Genomic DNA, 19,424 nt, shown 5'->3' with positions numbered 1-19,424 from the left:
TCGTAACTTTTTGAGTGGGTTTTGGGTTTTCTTTTTGTAAGGGAAGTGATTAGCTTTTAGTATCTAATCCCCACAGACGGCGCCAATTGTTCCGGGTGTGATTTCCAGAGCAGTGTTGTTACCACGTCAGCTTTGAATGATGCCGCGGTCTTGCCTCTTCCTTTTACTCTTTCCTGTTTAAGATAAACAAACTGAGGACTCGGCTTGGGGCCGAGTGTACTCACTCCGACACTCAAGTCAGTAAACTTAGAGAGATAAGTTGTATGATACTTGGCGAAGTATATTGTAGAGAGATAAGGGAGTTTATACCAGATTATGTGATTATTAGATAGATTTGGGATCCTTTTCCCGTTGAGAAAAGTGGAGTATTTATAGACTCTCACCTTTTGTCACGTAGTGGCCAAGTGGCAGAGTAGGTGGAAAGACCGTTCTACCCTCGGCCGGGTGACCCATGGTAGGCCGGCGGGCCGTGTTGACTCCATGCCGAGGGGACTGGATGTGAGTACGCGGATATGTCTCTCGGCTGGCTGGTTGCCGAGACCGAGACCCAAGTGACAGGCCGGCAAGCTTCGTTGGCTAGGCCGTCCTTCTCGTTGACTTGTTCTCTTTTATCTTTGACCTTCCTCAATGTGTTGACTCGATCAGCGGGTGCAGAATATGCCCCATCAACCTCATTGCTCAAAACCCACTATGAAGAGATGAGCTGAACTAAACTGAACAGACAGAGCTGAAATTAAGCGAAAAAGAACATACCTTACTCTGAACATGACAATACGAGTACTAGTTTAACGATAAAGTTATTGATGGTTGACATCAGTAAAGTGAGTATAAAATAAAAGTTACCTTGCTGGCCTTGTATATATATGTATGGATTCAGAGGCAGCCTTATAATTAGAGCAACCTATCCCAAATTCAGCCATAAGAGCAAGCATGAATACTCCTGATGAGTCTAACAATCAACAAACTAATGCACTCATTTCTGTTCCACCTCCGGCCTCACAGTCGTTAGTTACGACAAATCATCCAACTGATATTGGAAGCTACTATGGTGGCCGCGCCTACCCATATCGTCCTCAACAAGGTAATTAATCTACCAGTTTACTATCAATTTGCTAGTGTACGTATCGACCATAACTTTTCCAACAAGTTCATAAAGTGACCTTTAATCGTAAAATGATTTACGCAGGGAGGACAGAAGGAGGTGCAGCATGGGTATTTAATATCGGAAACAACATAAACATAAAAGGGAAACAAAGAGTCGGGAGTATCATAGTTGGGAACACTTGTAATGGAGCTTCTTTGCCCACTATTTTCCCTCAAAATGGCCGATTCATTTTCAATGCTGGAGGTAATACTAATGAGGGTGACTTGCAAGAAGTTGGCAGTATCGAGTTTGGCAATGCCCGTGGTTACTGAGAAGACAGCAAATAATTAAGCTAGTAAACAAATTAGAACGGATGAGTTTAGTGGTTCATATATATGTTATGTTGTGAATTGGTCGGGAAGCAGCTTCTCTTTGTTAATTACGCTGCAGACGATTGTAAGACTTTATGTTCGACTGTGGTCGAGTTGCGTTACTGAACTCGACCTCTGTTGTTCAAATTTCAAAACATTTGCTAAATGAAATGGTACTCTTAAAAACATTTTATGAGATAGCTAAAACCATATAGATGTTTAAAATCTCACACAACACAAACAAACACGGAAATTGAAACCGACGGCAAACTCGTAAACATCATAAAACAAACACGATCAAATTTTGAACTTGGGCAGTTTCTCCTATGGAGATCTTCGACGGTTGATTTTAACAGAACCAATCGTCTGATTTCCACCTTCATTTGAATTATGTCCGGCTCGAACCCCATCATTTTCAATGGCATCAATATTGATTTCACCAACATTTTGAGCACCACCCTGATTCCTGTTGTTCCCTATGTCATCACCTACGGCATTATTGTTGGCAGCCGGTTCCAAACCTGCATTCAAGTTTTAGCATTATTCAATTTCACGATTTACAGAGAAAAATCTTCTAGGTTTTGGTTGAGATGGTTCATCTATCATGGTATCAGAGCCAGTGTGACCGAAGGTCACGGGTTCGAATCCTGGCACCCTCAAAACCCCTCAAAAACTCTGGAAGTGGAATACCAGCACACGGTATGGGGGAGCCGGTGCACAACCAACCACTCTTAAAGCCCAATGGGCATTTGAGTGAGGGAACGTATGTAATAGGAACAATTATAATAGTTGGGTCTCAACCATCACCTTAAGGTTTTGGTTGAGATGGTTCATCTATCATGATTGAGGCCCAACTATTATAATTGTTCCTATTATTGATGATAGTGATAAATGATACCATAGCGAATGTTCAATGCCCGCCTTACTACCTACTACTCTACTAGTTAAATGAGACAAATGATCAACACTACTCTTAGTCCTAGTAAAAATCCTAGTACTTGAATATACGATCATTAATGATAAGGTACAGTCATCTGATGATCTAGTCCTGCTAATACTGACCTAGTACTTGTCAATATTAGCGGGACTAGATCACCATCAGATGATTGAGCCTTATTATCAAGTGTGATCGTATATTTAATTACTAGCTCCAAACTTCAATTCCAACCTAACTTAACTTAAACCGATCAAACATTGGATAATGACTATTTAAAACTACATGTACAAAACAGATCTGATCTAAAATTGACCCAAACCACCCGAATAAAACCGTCCCTCTTGGATAACTCCTGTGAGCGGTTTCTTACCCTGTTTCGGTGATTTCGTCTCCCTTTTTGGGGTTTTCTTTCTTCTTTTGTCTGTTTTTTTTCGGTCTGTAAGTGTAATGGCGCTTGTGGGAGATGATTGGGATGTGGAGGGAGATGACTATAATGCTTTCGAATGGGATGGCGGGGATGGAAAGGAGGGTGTGCAGTCTTCTAATCTTGCTCTGATTGGACGTTTATGGGGTACTAAACCAGTGAACACCAAAGCAACAATTGAGACAATGTGCAAACTCTGGAGTTCGAAAAATGAAGTAAAAGGTAATATTCTGGATGCAAGTACAAAAACGTTCATTTTTTATTTTCATGATCCTAAAGATAAGGAGAGGGTCCTTGAAGGCCAACCTTGGCACTTTGACTCGTTTGTATGGTGTCTAAATGATCCTAAGACTGATGGTAACTTATGGGATGTACCGCTCTCGTTTGTGCCGTTTTGGGTACGTGTTTATGATTTACCACTGGAGGGAAGGGGGTTGGAGGAAAACTGTCGTAAGTTGGGAAACCAGATTGGAGTGTATGTGTGTAAGGATAAGTCTGATTATCCACAACTTGATCGTGCAATTCGTATCAGAGTCCTTCATGATGTTCGTACGAATTTAAAGAAATCAGTGCCCATACGTATGAAAGGTGGTGTAAAGGTGAATTTTTCTGTAAAGTATGAACGCCTTCCTCTGTTCTGCTATGGTTGTGGTTCCCTTGGCCATGGCGAGAAGGACTGTGAAGAGGGCCCTTATAAGGAGGGTACGCACGAGTATGGAGCGTGGATAAGGGCTTCTCCATGGAAGCCAGTGAGAAAGGTGGAGAAAGATAAAGGGAAGTCTGGTGTGGGAAGAGTGTTAAGTGCAGTTTTTGCTGAGATGAAGAATGAGGAAGAAGTTCAGGCTATAGAAAGCATGGTTAAGAAACTGCAAGAGGTAGCGATAAACCCAAAAGTGAAATCATCGCAAGTACATGTGTCGAAGCGAACAGCTCTAACAGTAGTTTGTGGAGAAAGCTCAGAGGTGATTTCTGAAAACAGGAATATTGATCATGTTGAGGATGTCTCTGGCCAGGGGAAGGAGGTAGGTCCTACTCAGAAATGGCGACGTCTGGTTAGAGAGGTGGAGCGTAGGAGAGGGAAATGGGAAGCTACATTTTCAAGGAAACGAATTAGAGATGTCCAGGAGCTTGGGGATGAGGGCGCTTCAAAGAGGGTGAATGGGGGTATGGTCACAGGGGATGTACCAAACTTTGTATGGTCTAAGAATGATGGAAATGAGATAACAGAAGTTGATAGTGTGGACTTTATTGGTGGGAGTGGACAGAAGGAGGATTGTGTTGAGGAGTTTGATACAACTATTTTGATTGATTCATCGGCGGAGGTTGCGACATTGCAACCCCGCCGGGAGCCATGAGTCTCCTCTGCTACAACTGTCGGGGGCTAGGCAACGACCCGGCAGTTGTTAGGTTGAGGGGGTTGCTACGGGGGGAGAGGGCGGATGTAGTTTTATTATTAGAGACAAAGTTAGGGAGTTTAGAAATGCAAGGAGTAATAAGTAGACTAGGAGGAGATTACGAAGGTGTGGGAATTGATTCTGTTGGTCGTTCTGCGGGTGTGGCTATTTTATGGAGGGAAGGGGTGGACGTGGAGGTTATATCTTCTACTGCGCACCATATTGATGTTGTGATTAGGGGTCTCTTTGATTTGCAGGAATGGAGACTTACGGGTATGTATGGGTGGGCTGGAAATGATGATAAATGGAGAACTTGGCAATTGATGCGTGAATTAAAATCCCTATCTGATCTTCCCTGGGTGATGATAGGGGATTTTAACCAAATTCTTTTTGAGCATGAGAAGCAAGGGGGTGTGCCGAGAGAACAGGGGGTGATGGATGAGTTTCGGGAAGCAATGGATGATTGTGGCTTGGTGGATGTAGGTTTTTCGGGAGGTTCGTTTACATGGTGGAATAGAAGGGGGTGGGTTGGAAGCGATACATGAGAGGCTTGATAGGGCTCTTGTGTCCCCGTCTTTTTTGGAGTCGTGCCCGTCTACAATTTTGCATCATCTTGATTATGATAAGTCTGATCACATCCCAATTAAGTTGTCGATGTTTGTACCAACCAAGCAGAAAAAGGGGAAGCGATTCCGGTTTGAGGATATGTGGGTTACCAGTAAGGAGTGTGAGGAGGTTATACATGGAGCTTGGACTGAGGTGATGGACCAAAATCATGGACATCTTGCTTCATATCGGCTTGATGTGTGTACGCGGAAATTGACGGAATGGAGTAAGGTCCAGTTTGGAGATTTTCGAAAGAAAATTGATGAGACTAGGAATCGTATGAATTTTCTTGATTCTTGCTTTCATGATCAAGATGCAGTCATTGAGAGAGGATTGATGTGTGCGAAGTTAGATGAGCTACTATTAGCCGAGGAGACGTATTGGCGCCAAAGATCCCGGGTGAATTATTTAATGGAGGGTGATAAGAATACCAGATTTTTTCATCTCAGAGCATCGAATCGTAAAAGAAGGAATCATATTGCCCGGTTGAAAGATGAAGGCGGGCTTTGGGTTACCGATGAGGAAGCCAAGAGGAAGCTAGCCATGACATATTTTGATAATTTATTTGCTTCCTCAAATCCGTCACGAATGGAGGAAGCGTTGAACTGTATCGTACCTTGTGTTACGGACGACATTAATAGTGAGCTCCTCAAGCCCTTTACTAAGGAGGAAGTCACTAACGCTCTCAACCAAATGAAACCGTGTAAGGCGCCGGGTCCGGATGGTCTCAATGCTAATTTTTTCCAAAAATTTTGGCATATTATTGGTAATGATGTTGCGGATTATGTGATAAAGTGTCTTGATGGCAGGGAGGACATTACTAATGTCAATCATACTCATATTGTGCTTATTCCGAAAATCAAGCAGGCCACGGAGTTGAATAATTATCGACCTATATCTCTCTGTAATGTTGTATATAAGCTTATTTCTAAGGTGTTGGTGGGAAGGCTTAAGGCTTTCTTGGACGGATTAATTGAATTAGAACAGAGTGCTTTTATTCCGGGCCGGCTTATTGCTGATAATGCTATTATAGCATTTGAGAGTTTCCATTTTCTAAAATCGCACCATCATTGCAGGAAAGGATATATGTCTTTAAAATTGGACATGAGTAAAGCGTATGATAGGGTTGAATGGGTTTTTGTGGAGCGGATTATGGTGAAGATGGGCTTTGCTCCCCGATGGGTTGATATGATTATGCGATGCGTTCGGACTGTGAGATCGGCTGTTTTGGTGAATGGGGTGGCCTCTGATTATATCCGACCCAAACGGAGGCTTCGACAAGGTGATCCCTTATCACCTTATCTCTTTATCTTGTGCGCTAATGTCTTTTCGAGGTTGATCTCAAGGGATGTGGAACGGAAAAGTTTGCACGGTATACGTATTTGTAGGGGTGCTCCGGCCATTTCGCATCTATTTTTTGCGGATGATTCTCTAATTTTATGTCGGGCTGACAAACGTAATGCTGAAACGATCCACGATACAATTAATCTCTATCAAGCGGCCTCAGGACAGCGATTAAATATGCAGAAATCAGAGCTATTCTTTAGCCCAAGCACGAGTGTTGAGGACAGGGATTCAGTCTGCTCTATCCTACAGGCTGCTATTGTTGAAATACCTGGTAAATATCTCGGATTACCAGCGATTGTTGGTCGTAACAAGTCAGTGGCTCTTAATCCAATTAGGGAAAGGATTTGGAAAAAATTAAAAGGTTGGAAAGGTAAATTGCTCTCATATTCAGGTAGAGAAATTCTTATAAAGGCCATTGCCCAATCGATTCCTACCTATTTTATGGGACTTTTTAAATTTCCGTCTACGTTTTGCTCTGGGATTGAGGGTGATTTGGCTCGCTTTTGGTGGGGTCACAGTGGCGAGAAACGACAGATTTATTGGGTTGCTTGGGATAAATTGTGTAGTGCTAAACAGGATGGTGGTCTGGGTTTCCGTCATTTTGAGACTTTTAATCTCGCCATGCTGACAAAGCAATTGTGGAGATTATATGATAGACCTCAGTCCTTGGTTTCACGTCTACTTGCAGCTCGGTATTTCCCCTCGGGAGATATTCTAAAGGCGTCAATTGGGCATCATCCATCGTTTGTTTGGCGAAGTCTTATGGATGCTTTCACGGTTTTTCGGAGTGGAAGTAGATGGCTTATTGGGGATGGTCGAAATATCAGGTTTTGGCATGACCAGTGGAGCATCTCGGAAGCAGGTCCACGCTTACTTTCGCCTATCTCAGGCCTAAATAATAGCGTGGTTGCAGATTGGTTCTTGGATGACCCGATAAGGTGGAATGAGGATTTGCTCCGACGACACTTGTATGAGTTTGAGGTCCGTGATATACTCCGAATACCTCTTTGTTCAACCCATGAGTGTGATAGACTTGTTTGGAACAACACCAAAAACGGTTTGTACACTGTGAAGTCTGGCTATCATTTTATTCGTAGGATGCAGGAGAGTAATCGGGATAGGGGAACTTCAAGCGATGGATCAAAGTTATGGCTGAAATTATGGCGTCTCAAACTTCCCCCGAAAATCAAAAATTTTGTATGGCGAGTGTGCAAAGGGGTATTACCTTGCGGGCTCAATGTGCAAAAAAGGGTTAAGGATGCCGATCCGACTTGTAAACGTTGCCTTATTTCTGTTGAGAGTGAAACCCATGCTTTATTAGACTGCTCCTTTGCTCGACAAGTTTGGGAGGCTGCGGGTGTGGATGCGGTGGTTGACAAGGAGTGGAATGGGGTGAGAATGGTGGATTGGGTGCACCATTTCATTATGAATGAGCAGGGCGAGAATGTGTGTAAGCTTATGGTCCTTTTATGGGCTATTTGGAATGGTCGTAATGAGGAGTATCATGGGGAAGTGCGGACAGTACCTCAACGGATTGTGGAACGAGCTTTGAGTTTTTGGAACGCATGGCTGGATGCACAACCAGAATGTGGTGTAGGCGTGGTACGAGGCAGGGGCGAAAGTGTGAGGTGGGTGCCTCCGGGGATAGGGGAGTGGAAGATTAATGTTGATGCAGGCCTGTTTGGTGATATGGGTTGTGGCCTCGGAATGGTTGTGCGGGATCATGAAGGTAAGGTGGAAAGAGTCGGGGTCAAACAAGTTCGAGATGTATGGGATCCGGATATTGCTGAGGCGAAAGCGGCGGAATTTGGCCTAAGAGTAGCGGCGCAAATGGGGTTAATTAATGTGGTGCTCGAATCGGATTCTGCTACTTTGATCACCATGTTGAAGTCGAAAAGTGTCCCATCAAACTATCTTGGTAGAATTGGAATTGTTATTTTAGAGCTAGCTAATGCTTTTACTTGTATTCGGTTTAATTTCGTTCGTAGGGAGGGTAATGGTGTGGCCCATAGTATGGCTCATCTAATGCCGATTGATTACTCGACTAGGCTTTGGGTGAGTTCGTTCCCTGAGCATATCGTGACTCTTGTGGATTTGGATGCTGCATCCTTATTTTCTTAATATTAATGCTACTAACTTTACACCTCAAAAAAAAAAAACTTTGAGAAAGACCCAATCCATGACCATTGACTTAGACTTGCAACGGTCAACTATCCACCTTAAATTAAATGTTTACGTCCAAAATGACTAGAAATAATATAACCAAAACACATTTTTGCCGAATCTGATCCAACAGACCAAAATTGAATCATCCATTTCCGAACTCTTTTACATATACGGTGAGCAAATTATAATGTAACTCAAAAAAAAAAAACTCATAAATACTACTAGGGTTATTTCATAACAATAATCCATCCTATTGGTGGTCTGCAATAATCACTTCATCCTATCAATAATCACAATTAAATCCAACCTAAGCACCATATCTTCTAATAACGAACCAGCTGATATTTTTTTTTAAGTTTATGTGGGAATATTTGATAGTTTTTGGACAACCTAATATATGTGAAGTTTATGTGTAATATTTTCAAGTAATGAATCAAGTACTTAGTTTATTTGATACACATAAACATAAAAAAAATATCAGCTGGTTCGTTATTAGAAGGTATGGTGCTTAGGTTGGATTTAATTGAGATTATTAATAGGATGGAGTGATTATTGCATACCACCAATAGGATGGATTATTGTTATGAAATAACCCATACTGCATCTATATATATTTATAAAAGACGCTTTTTTCGAGCGATTCTAGAGCGTCCACATCATCAAAAATCAATTTAGGAAAGTATCATAAATAATAATTTTTGATGTAAAAATATAGTGGATAATCTTTTAATTATTATAATATATATATTTCCTAAATTATATTCAAGTGATATTTCCAATTTTTATATAAAAATTTTTCCATTTCATTTGACAACAAAGTATTGTTAAAAAAATTATGAAAATAATATAATTAGATTCGTGATAAAAAATGCTATCATTAGAGTATAGATTTTATATCATTTGCATATACTAAAGATAGTGTACCTCTTAGTTCTTAATACATTATATGTCCCACATTGAAAAATAATTTAAGTGTGGAGAATATATTAGGTATAAATAATAGAGTTGTCCCACATCGAAAGATTAACAAATTGGGTTAATCATATGATTATAAATAGGAGGCATCCTTGAAACTTAGGTATTAATCCAAATCTTTTAAATCTCTTAAGTATTATCTTAAAGAGATCTTAAAATTTTATATCATATCTCCACAATATGATATAAAAAATAAAGTGGATATTTTAGTTATTATAGTATATATTTCATATATTATATATCCAAGTCATGTTTATAATTTTTATATAAAAACATTTTACATTTCATTTGATAAAAAGATATCGCAAAAAAATTATATAATAAGATTTGGGATAAAAAAAAAATGAAATTATTAGAGTATGAGATTCATATCATTTGCACACAAAAAAAAGAATAAAAAAGTACGATTATTAATAAACAGTATAGGATGTTGAACTAGGTGAGAAATAGAAGACGTGCTTCTTAGTAAGTTATATGTCACGCATTATCCCACATGGGAAAATTACCATAAGGTGGGGTCATCCAATTATAAATAATAGAATTATCCTACATCGAAAGATTAACATAAGGTGTGACGATCCTATGATTATATATGTGACTCATCCTTTGAACTTAAATATCAACCCAAAATCTTTCGAGTCTCTTAAGTATTGTCTTAAAGAGCTCTTATATGTTACAGTTGTCCTATATGTTACATTTGTTGTGCTTTAACAGTTAAATTGATACAAGCGACCTTGATTTTCTTGATTCAATTATCTAATTATATTATACTTTAATCTAACAATCGAACACCGATAATACTAACTAACAAATGTAAAAATAAGTATGCATGATCTCCATAATTAATAAGTCTTAAAAGCGATTAATATTGATTAATTCAATTTAATGAGAATGTGAATATAAAAATGAGTTAAGTATGATTTCATTACAATGGGACCAATTAACTGAATATTAGTCAAACAATTAAGCGGACAACAGTTGAAGAAATTCAAGTATAGCAAAGAGCTTAAGGTGCAGCTACCATATTAGCTCTAGGAACTGCCAACACACTCATAACAAAATGCTACAAAAACATTTTCCTAAAAAATCCATAGGCCATAACAGCTTATGTAGTCTTAATACCAAATTTATTTGTATTTCATTATTCACGAATTTTTATTTAAGACGGAATTATCCGTTTTCAGCCTTTTTGTTTAAATATGTACTTAAATTAAAAGACTTACAAAAAGAGTTCATACGGAAGGGGGGGGGGGGGATACAAAGAACAAAACGTTATTAAATCGAGTTGAATGTCGAACTAGGTGCGAAAAAGATGATGTAATTCTTAGTATATTATGTCACACATCGTAAAATAATAAGATGTGGTGAACGTACTACGTATAAATAGTAGAATTGTCTCACATCGGAAAATTACCATAAGGTGTGGTCATCCTATTATAAATATAGGAAAATTATCCCATATCGAAAGATTAACGTAAGGTGTGCTGATTCTATTATTATAAATAGTAGAATTATCTCACATCGAAAGTTTAACATAATGTGGGGTAATCCTATGATTATAAATTATGAGTCATCCTTGGAATTTAAATACCAAACCAAAATTTTTTGAGTCTTTTAAATATTGTCTTAGATAGCTCTTATAAGAGTTTGTATTATTACCCCCACAATAGTGAAATTTATTTGTATTATACTTTTAATTTTGGTGGTTTCACAATTATATAATTATATATTGTTATATCATCTCCTTTTCTACTCAAATTTAGTAGTTTAGCAATAAGTTATTTAGTTTTTAATTTTTAAGCTGAATTTTTAAATAACGAACATACATGAGTAGTATTCTTATTATATAAGAAACTTTAAAAGTAACGTTACATACTATTAACTTTTCAAGTTTTAACATTTTTTTTTCATCTAGAGAGTTCAACCCTTAAAAACTATTTAATATTTATAAGAAAAAATGTTAATTTTATACGTAAGAAAAACTTTGGACTTTAAATAAGATTAGTTTGTTAGCAATAATCTAAAATTGCACAAATGTTACCTATATACGTGCGAAAAACTTTAGACTCTAGATAAGATTAGTTTGTTAGTATTTGCTCATTATTAATAGGATTGGATGTTGAATGTATGAATATTAACATATAGTATTTGCTCATATTATTAAATATTAATATAACTACTATTAGATATAATGAGTAGCAATTGTCCGTATTTCGCGATTCAGGTTGGTTGTCGAGCTAGGTGTGAAAAAGATGATGTATTTATTAGTATGTTATTTGTCCCACATTGAAAAATAATTGAGGTGTTCTGAATATACTACGTATAAATAGTAGATTTGTCCCACATTGAAAGATTAGCATGCATAAGGTAGAGTGATCTTATGATTATAAATAGAAGCCATCTTTGAAAGTTGGGAATCAACCAAAAATTTTTTAGTCACTTAACTATTGTGAAAGAGAGCTCTTAAGAGTTTCTATTATTAAGGGTAAAATTAAAATATAACAAACTATAATTTTGTTGTCACTAAATTTTACTTATGTTTGCTTATAGTGGCCAAAAATATAGACGGATTTATCTTTTACGCCTTTACGGTGGAATTATAGCAATAAGATGATCATAGGAGTATACATTACATGTACTTTATGAAAGAAAGAACATAAAAATGAACTCTATGTATCAGTAATTAGAAGATTAACTATTATTATTATGTAAGACGGTCTTATTAATTGAACAAAAAAAATTGAAATGACTAACTTATAAGAATGGATGTGTACGTAAATTGTCCATATTTGAAGGGTAGGTATATGGTTCAAACAAAATATATATTCCCTCCGTCCCAATTAATAGTTTACATTTACTTTATTCTCCCTACCAAAATATAGCAACCAAAATATAGCAAATGTAAACTATTCATTAATTTTGCACCTGTCTTTGTATTACTCATAAGGGTTATCAAAGTGCCCATTGACTTACACTTATGATGATTAGTAGTTAATAAATTTTGCTAGAATTCGAGATAACAAAGCTTTAGAGGCAACTTAATGCTTAGAATCAAGTACGTATCAAGAGACCATAAGGGAATAAGATATTTGATTTTTTTAGAATTATGTGACACCCGGATTTGAACTTCTAAACACATATCCTTATATTAATCATAAGGGCTATGAAAACGCCCCGATTGACTTACACTTATGACGATTAATATTTAATAAATTTTGCTAGAATTCGAGATAACAAAGCTTTAGAGGCTACTTAATGCTTAGAAACAAGTACGTATCAAGAGATCATAAGGGATTAAGATATTTCATTTTGTCGAAACACCTATTCGATAATTTTCTATAACTTAATTTTAAAATAATTAAGGTCATTAACCCGTACGAAGTACGGGCTTTCAAACTAGTATATAATATAAGCTTAATTATATTGAATCAGTTGCCAAAATATTATACGAATAATATAACTCAGAAACTTTATTAAAATCATAAATAATACATATAAATTCAGTTAAATTTGAGTAGATTGTAAATATATACCTTTAGATGTATAATCCCTTTTCCACTCCCAACTTGTAGAAACAGTTTTGATCCGCTATATACCTACGAGGCTACGAACCTATCTAATAATGCTACTCATGAAAAAACCTAATGTTACAAGACCTAATTACATTTAGAGTACTCTTATATTAATATGAAACTATTTCGATGTAACTAGTGTTTAGTAGCAGTACACTACCAATACCTACTTTATAGTTATATTATGTGATCAATTGAGAGAAAATGGAAGAATATAAAGAGAAAAAATAGAAAAGATTATAAGAACTCGCCCTTTTACTATACAAAACCATTATTTTAGTACATTATCCATACCTAAATATAACAATATTTTTTAAATTCGAGAAATTTTAAGAAAATAGTCATAAACAACACTACATATAAATTCGGTTATAGTTGAGTCGATTATCAGTAAATTTACAATATAACTCAAAAACTTTAATCACTAAAAATCGAATCGCTTACCTTGTGTGTGGTACAAGCGCATAAGGCCCCATAAGCCTGTCAATGCCCACGACATGAAACTGATAAACTGTTGAAATCGACCTCCAGCTCCAGGCTTGTTATCTGACGGATCATTCATTTTTTTTTTCAAACTTTGTGTATTTTGTGCTTCTTTGTTTACTTACTACGTTCCTTATATAATAGAACTAAGAAACACTCGCGGTTTGACTTGGTCTTGAATTTTACGGTCTACGCACTATATTTTTTAATCTAAGATAAAGTTAGTGAAAGAATGATATTCCGTAAATAATTCATTGTTCAAGGATACAATATATACTAGCATATACAATGTGAACGTATATCTAAACTAGGTAACTAAATATATACAAATATATTTATTTACTAATACACCCCCGCAGTCGAAGCGGGAGGAGGATGAACGCTTAGACTGGAGCGAAAATGAGTAAAAAGCTGTCGAGGGAGGCCCTTCGTAAAGATGTCCGCGTACTGAAATGGTGAAGGGACATGAAGAACTCGAACTCGTCCAAGCTGCACCTGTTCACGAACAAAGTGTATGTCTATTTCAATATGTTTCGTGCGCTGGTGCTTTACAGGGTTGCCGGACAGGTAGACGGCAGAAATATTGTCGCAGTAAACAAGAGTGGCATTGCGAAGGGGCATATGAAGTTCCAGCAAGAGATTGCGCAACCACGTAGTTTCTGCCACTACATTAGCGACGCCGCGATATTCAGCTTCGGCACTGGATTTAGACACTGTTATCTGCCTTTTAGACGACCAAGAGATTAAATTATCCCCGAGGAACACACAATACCCGGAGGTAGAGCGGCGAGAATCAGGGCAGCCGGCCCAATCAGCATCAGTATAAGCAGTTAGAGCATGTGATTTGGACACGGTGAAAGTAAGACCGAACTGTAACGTTCCTTTGTTGTAGCGTATCACACGTTTCATAAAGTGTAAGTGTGGTTCCTGCGGGTCGTGCATAAATAAACAAATCTGCTGAACCGCATAAGAAATGTCAGGGCGCGTAATAGTGAGATATTGAAGTGCACCTGCAATACTTCGATAAAGGGCGGGGTCAGCAACTTTCGGGCCGTCTGTAGCACTTAACTTGGCCGAAGTGTCGACTGGAGTAGCAGTAGGATTGCAACCAGTCATTGAAGCCCGTGCAAGAATAGACTTCGCATATTGTTCTTGAGAAAGAAATAAGCCTGTTTTGGACCGAGTAACTGTTATTCCAAGAAAATGATGAAGCTTACCAAGGTCCTTCATTGCAAATTCACGGGACAAAGTGGCAATAATCTGTTGCAAAAAATGTGAAGAGGAAGCAGTAATAACAATATCATCAACATATAGAAGCAAATAAGCCGTGTGAGAGCCATGTCGGTAAATGAATAGAGAAGTGTCACAAATACTGCTCCGGAATCCTTGGGATGTGATGAATGTAGCGAAACGGTGGTACCAAGCTCGGGGAGCCTGCTTGAGGCCATATAGTGATTTTCGGAGCTTGCATACATAACCGGGTTTAGTCATATTAGAGAATCCGGGCGGTTGATGCATGAATACCGTTTCGTGTAACTCACCGTGTAAAAAGGCGTTCTTGACATCCAATTGATGAATGGGCCAAGAGCGGTTAACAGCTAAGCTCAACACAGTGCGAATAGTAGCCGGTTTAACAACAGGGCTAAATGTTTCGTCGCAGTCAATACCAACCTGTTGTGTTTTTCCATTTACCACCAAACGCGCTTTATAGCGCTCAAGACTACCATCGGAGTTAAATTTGTGGCGAAAGAGCCACATACACCTAATCACATGAGCATCAACGGGTCGGGGTACTAAATCCCATGTTTTATTTTCAATAAGAGCACTAAATTCGGCATTCATTGCGGCTGTCCAATTCGGGTCACAAAGGGCGTCTATGGGTGATTTGGGAATAGGGCTGATGTTGGGTTTAGTGGTGGCGATGAGGTTGAGGCGGTTAACGGGTTTGAAAATGCCGTGACTAGCACGAGTGGCCATGGTATGGGTGGGTTAGGCAAACGAAGTGGTTGTGGCAGGAGGTGGGTTAACACTGGTTGTGGGGTTATTAGCTGGGTTCTGTTGTGGAGAGGGGTGTGAGTGGGTTACTGGTTCGGTATGGGCAGGGGTGGCTGGTTCGGGCTGGGTAGGGGCTACGGTTGTGGGCTGGGATACGGTAGTGGGCTGGGCTACGGTATTGGGTTGGGCCGTGGAGTTGGGGTACTGGTAAGTGTCAAGGGGCAGGGGAGGTTGAAGGAAGTTATAGGTGGAGGGTGAGGTGGTATTGGTTTCGGCGTAGGGGAATGTAAGTTCATCAAATGTGACGTGCCGGGACAAGATAATTTTGCCAGAAGAGAGCTCAAGACACCGGTACCCTCGGTAATTAGCGGGATATCCTAAGAAGACACAACGGGTAGAGCGAGGTTGAAGTTTATTTTGACGGGTGGCGGACAAATTTGGATAGCAAAGACAACCAAAGACTCTTAGGTGGGAATAGGTTGGGTGACGTAGGAAAAGGGCGGAAGCGGGTGATCGGTAGGAAAGTAATTTGCAGGGAAGGATGTTGTGTAGGTAAGTGGCGGTGTGGAGGGCGTCAACCCAAAACGTAGGTGGGAGTGAGGCATGAAGAAGTAAGGTAAGCATAATTTCATTGAGACGGCGTATCATGCGCTCGGCTTTGCCGTTTTGAGGAGAAGTGTGTGGACACGAGAAACGGAGTGAGATGCCGTGTTGTTGGGCAAGAGTGTGGAAGGATGAATTGTCAAATTCGCGACCCATGTCACATTGAAAACTTTTAATGTCTTTGGAAAATTGGGTACGAATAAATGCTTTAAGTTGAATGAATTTTTGAAATGCTTCGGATTTGAATTTTAGTGGATAAACCCAAACGTATTGGCTGTAATTATCTATGAGAACCATGTAATATTTGAATCCACTTTTGCTAAGGAGAGGTTGTTGGGAAATGTGTCCTCAACAATAGTGCGATCACATGATTTAAATATCATTGTTAAATCTCATTTTAAGAATACAATTGGGAAGTAATATTGTTACTGTCAACTGGTCAACATATATCGGTAATGATTGGCTGACTAGAGTTTGACATTACTTGTCGTATGACGGTGGTGATCGATTGACCCCTAGGTCATACCTAAAGGGCAATACACTTAATTGATTATTTAATTAATCGTATAACGTTGCGAGTTAATTAAATTACTTGAAAATTGACGGACGATTTTGGAAGTAAAATTTACGTATCAAATTGAAATGTGATTAAATGAGATACGGTCTGAGTAATTAAATTGTATAATTACTCGGATGAAATAAATTGTTTAATGTAACAATTGAAATGAATGAATTATTATAAATTCAATCAGTTGAAATTTATAAATGGTAAAATATTTTTGGCACAAGTAATTATGAAATTACCAAGTCGATTTTTGTATGTGACGTATTTTTATTAATACGTTGAATTTTTAATATGTTAAAAATTACATAACAAATATGTGTGACATGTGACATGTAACATATAGACAATTGACAAAATAATATGGACTCCATATTATGTGAAAGTGCCGAAATATTGTAGGAGGATTAGGCTTAAATTGTGTTTATATTTTAAATAGAAAACATAATGATTAAAAGCTAATAGTAGCCATGCAACCCTATTTATCTTGTGAAGAACAAATTCTCCATGCATTGGCTCACCCATAAAGCCCCTCTTACACGGTTTTGGGGAAGACAATTATCATTGTTTTTCTCTATAATTTTACCAAATAATATACTAAAGCTAGAGTATTATTTTTCATTCTATTCCATCTTCAAATATAGAGATTTTCTAGAGAAATAAAATCCTCTCTTCTTCTCTCTAAAACCGAAAACACATAAGGGTTTTATAAAGTTTTTGGTTCAATTTTCACTACATTAATATTATACTAGTACTTATAATATTAATTAGATTAAGTGTTAAGCCTTGGGTATAAAGCTTGGGGAGAGATCTTATTCTTAGATCTTGTTCATCCATTGGAATAGCTCAAGAACAAGAAGAGAAAGGTGATCTCTCTTGTGCCCAATATAGCCGAAATATTGAATGTAAGGACATTTCTTTTCATCTCTTTATTTAATGTTTGCATGCATAAGATCCGTTTTAATTTATGACAAATTATTTAAACATATAAGACTATGTTAAAATGTATAAAGATCTACATTTCCTTCAATTGGTATCAGAGCCACGGTTGTTTGCATGCAAATTGGTTAAAAGTTTTTCCGAGTTATATGAATAACAAAATAAAACTTGTAAAATTTGTGTTATTATGATATATCACGAAATAATTACATGCATGTTAATATTTCTGGTCCTAAAGTGTTTTAGGATATTTTGGTTAATTTTTCGGATTTTTATTGTTCATATTTAATAAAAATGACATTTAAATGTGATTTTATGAATAAAAATGTCATTTTTGGTCGAAAATTAGCTATACTTCGAATTTTAAGTTGATCTTTGGATATGTTATCACATATATTATTTTGAGATAACCTGTAAATTTTCATAATTTTTGCACTTGTTATGCTCGAAAAATGAATTTTTCATTATTAAATTCGGATTTAAGAGAAAAATAGGTTAATATGAGTTAAATTTCGAATCTGGTCATAGAAAATTAATATGTTGTCACATGCAATTTTACAAGATGTGTGTAAAATAATTGGCTATAAAGAAGTCTTTTAGCATGATTTATGAATTTTTGAAGAAAAATGACATAAATAGTGACATTATTAGTGAAAATTAATAAAACATAATCTATGACTTAGGAAAAACGTCTAATGTTGCATTTTATTATATTTTTCAGATCTAAAATTGAAAAGTTAATGAAAATAATTTTTCCATGTTTTTATGATTATTTTATTAAATATCTATAAACCGCAACATTGTTTTTCCGGAAATTTTTCGGAATTTTTAACCTAATATTTTGAACATTATGAGTGTCATGGAATTTTTCCAGAATGTTCATGAATTTAAATTTCAAATTTTGAATTTATTTGAAATTTTTGGATTTATTTGAAGTTTAATAGCTTATTTTTGTAATTTTTGGTCCATTTATGAACAATTTTGTAAATAAAAGTTAATTATGGTCAAATTACTAGTGGAGACTATATTTTGAGTCCTAAGAGGTTAGGGTAATTAACTTATGCATAAATATGAGTTTGTGCATTTTTGTGATTATAAAATGTTGAAATCACGCAAATCCGTAAAAACCGAGTAATATACGATATTGGCTATTTAAAAGGCGATTTAGCATAAAAATTGAGCATGTTCATACATAATATAATGCTGCATTTTTCTTTATGATTGTCATAATTTTAATTTATGTAATTTCGAATTATGTAATTTTACTTAGTATGGCCTTAGATTTTAATTGGTATTTCCCGAAATGCATGGGAATATCGATTCGGTTGTAATTTTATTGTGATCTCGTATCACCGTTTTGTAATTTAATAGATTTATTTTATTTTAGTCACAAATGTATAATAGGTAATTATGTAATTTATTATGTAATTTTATTCATTCCGGAGTTCCAAAAGACGGATTACTTCAAGAATGGCGATACATAAAGACGGTGTTACCTCGAGATGCGTGCCACAACCGAAGTTCAAGGGACCAATGGAGTTGGTTTCCGAATATGTAATAGATTAATAGTTTTTCTATTTTAGGAAAGGCCATACTAGGATTTATTTATTTTATGCTTGCATTTTATTTTATGTCACATGCATCGCTAAATCGCCATAACTAAACATGCATTGTTTTTATCGAGTCTATCGACCGTGTCAATTAGAATTATCGTAGTTCACCGATTTAGTTCACTTAAAACGTGATAGATAATAAATTGACATGACCTCTCGCTAAAACAATTAATTGAGACATAGCCTTACCAAATAGTAGAAACCATGAAAACCTATTTCGCGAGGGAGTGCACTCGGCTACCCCGGGGTACAAACCTTGTTACGTAGGGGAAGTGGGTGATAAATGTCTAATCCACCGAATTCATGTTGATGAGGGTTTCATCGGCTACCCCGTGCCTAAGTTAATATGGGTT

At 37.0% G+C, this 19,424-nt stretch overlaps 1 protein-coding gene across 1 annotated transcript; it reads right to left on the bottom strand.

Annotated features, from left to right (window-relative positions):
* Positions 1–1,779: 1,779 nt before the first annotated feature.
* LOC141602495 (uncharacterized) lies at positions 1,780–13,458 on the bottom strand. The gene is made up of 2 exons (XM_074422752.1): positions 13,321–13,458; positions 1,780–1,976 (listed from the first exon to the last, which is right to left on the bottom strand). Exons 1-2 carry the CDS (start codon positions 13,436–13,438, stop codon positions 1,780–1,782), a joined length of 315 nt encoding a protein of 104 aa, XP_074278853.1. The 5' UTR covers positions 13,439–13,458.
* Positions 13,459–19,424: the final 5,966 nt, after the last annotated feature.

This window comes from Silene latifolia, chromosome 9, assembly GCF_048544455.1.
Source record: "Silene latifolia isolate original U9 population chromosome 9, ASM4854445v1, whole genome shotgun sequence".
Classification (NCBI taxonomy): Eukaryota; Viridiplantae; Streptophyta; class Magnoliopsida; order Caryophyllales; family Caryophyllaceae; genus Silene; species Silene latifolia.
Note: the sequence above shows the minus strand (reverse complement) of the source record. Positions and strands in the feature narration are given on the sequence as shown.

Excerpts from the sequence above, each read along its gene's own strand:
- LOC141602495 (XM_074422752.1), bottom strand. The coding sequence starts at position 13,438 with ATGAATGATCCGTCAGATAACAAGCCTGGAGCTGGAGGTCGATTTCAA. Across the intron at positions 1,977-13,320 it reads GCGCTTGTACCACACACAAG|GTTTGGAACCGGCTGCCAAC; the intron begins GTAAGCGATTCG and ends ACTTGAATGCAG.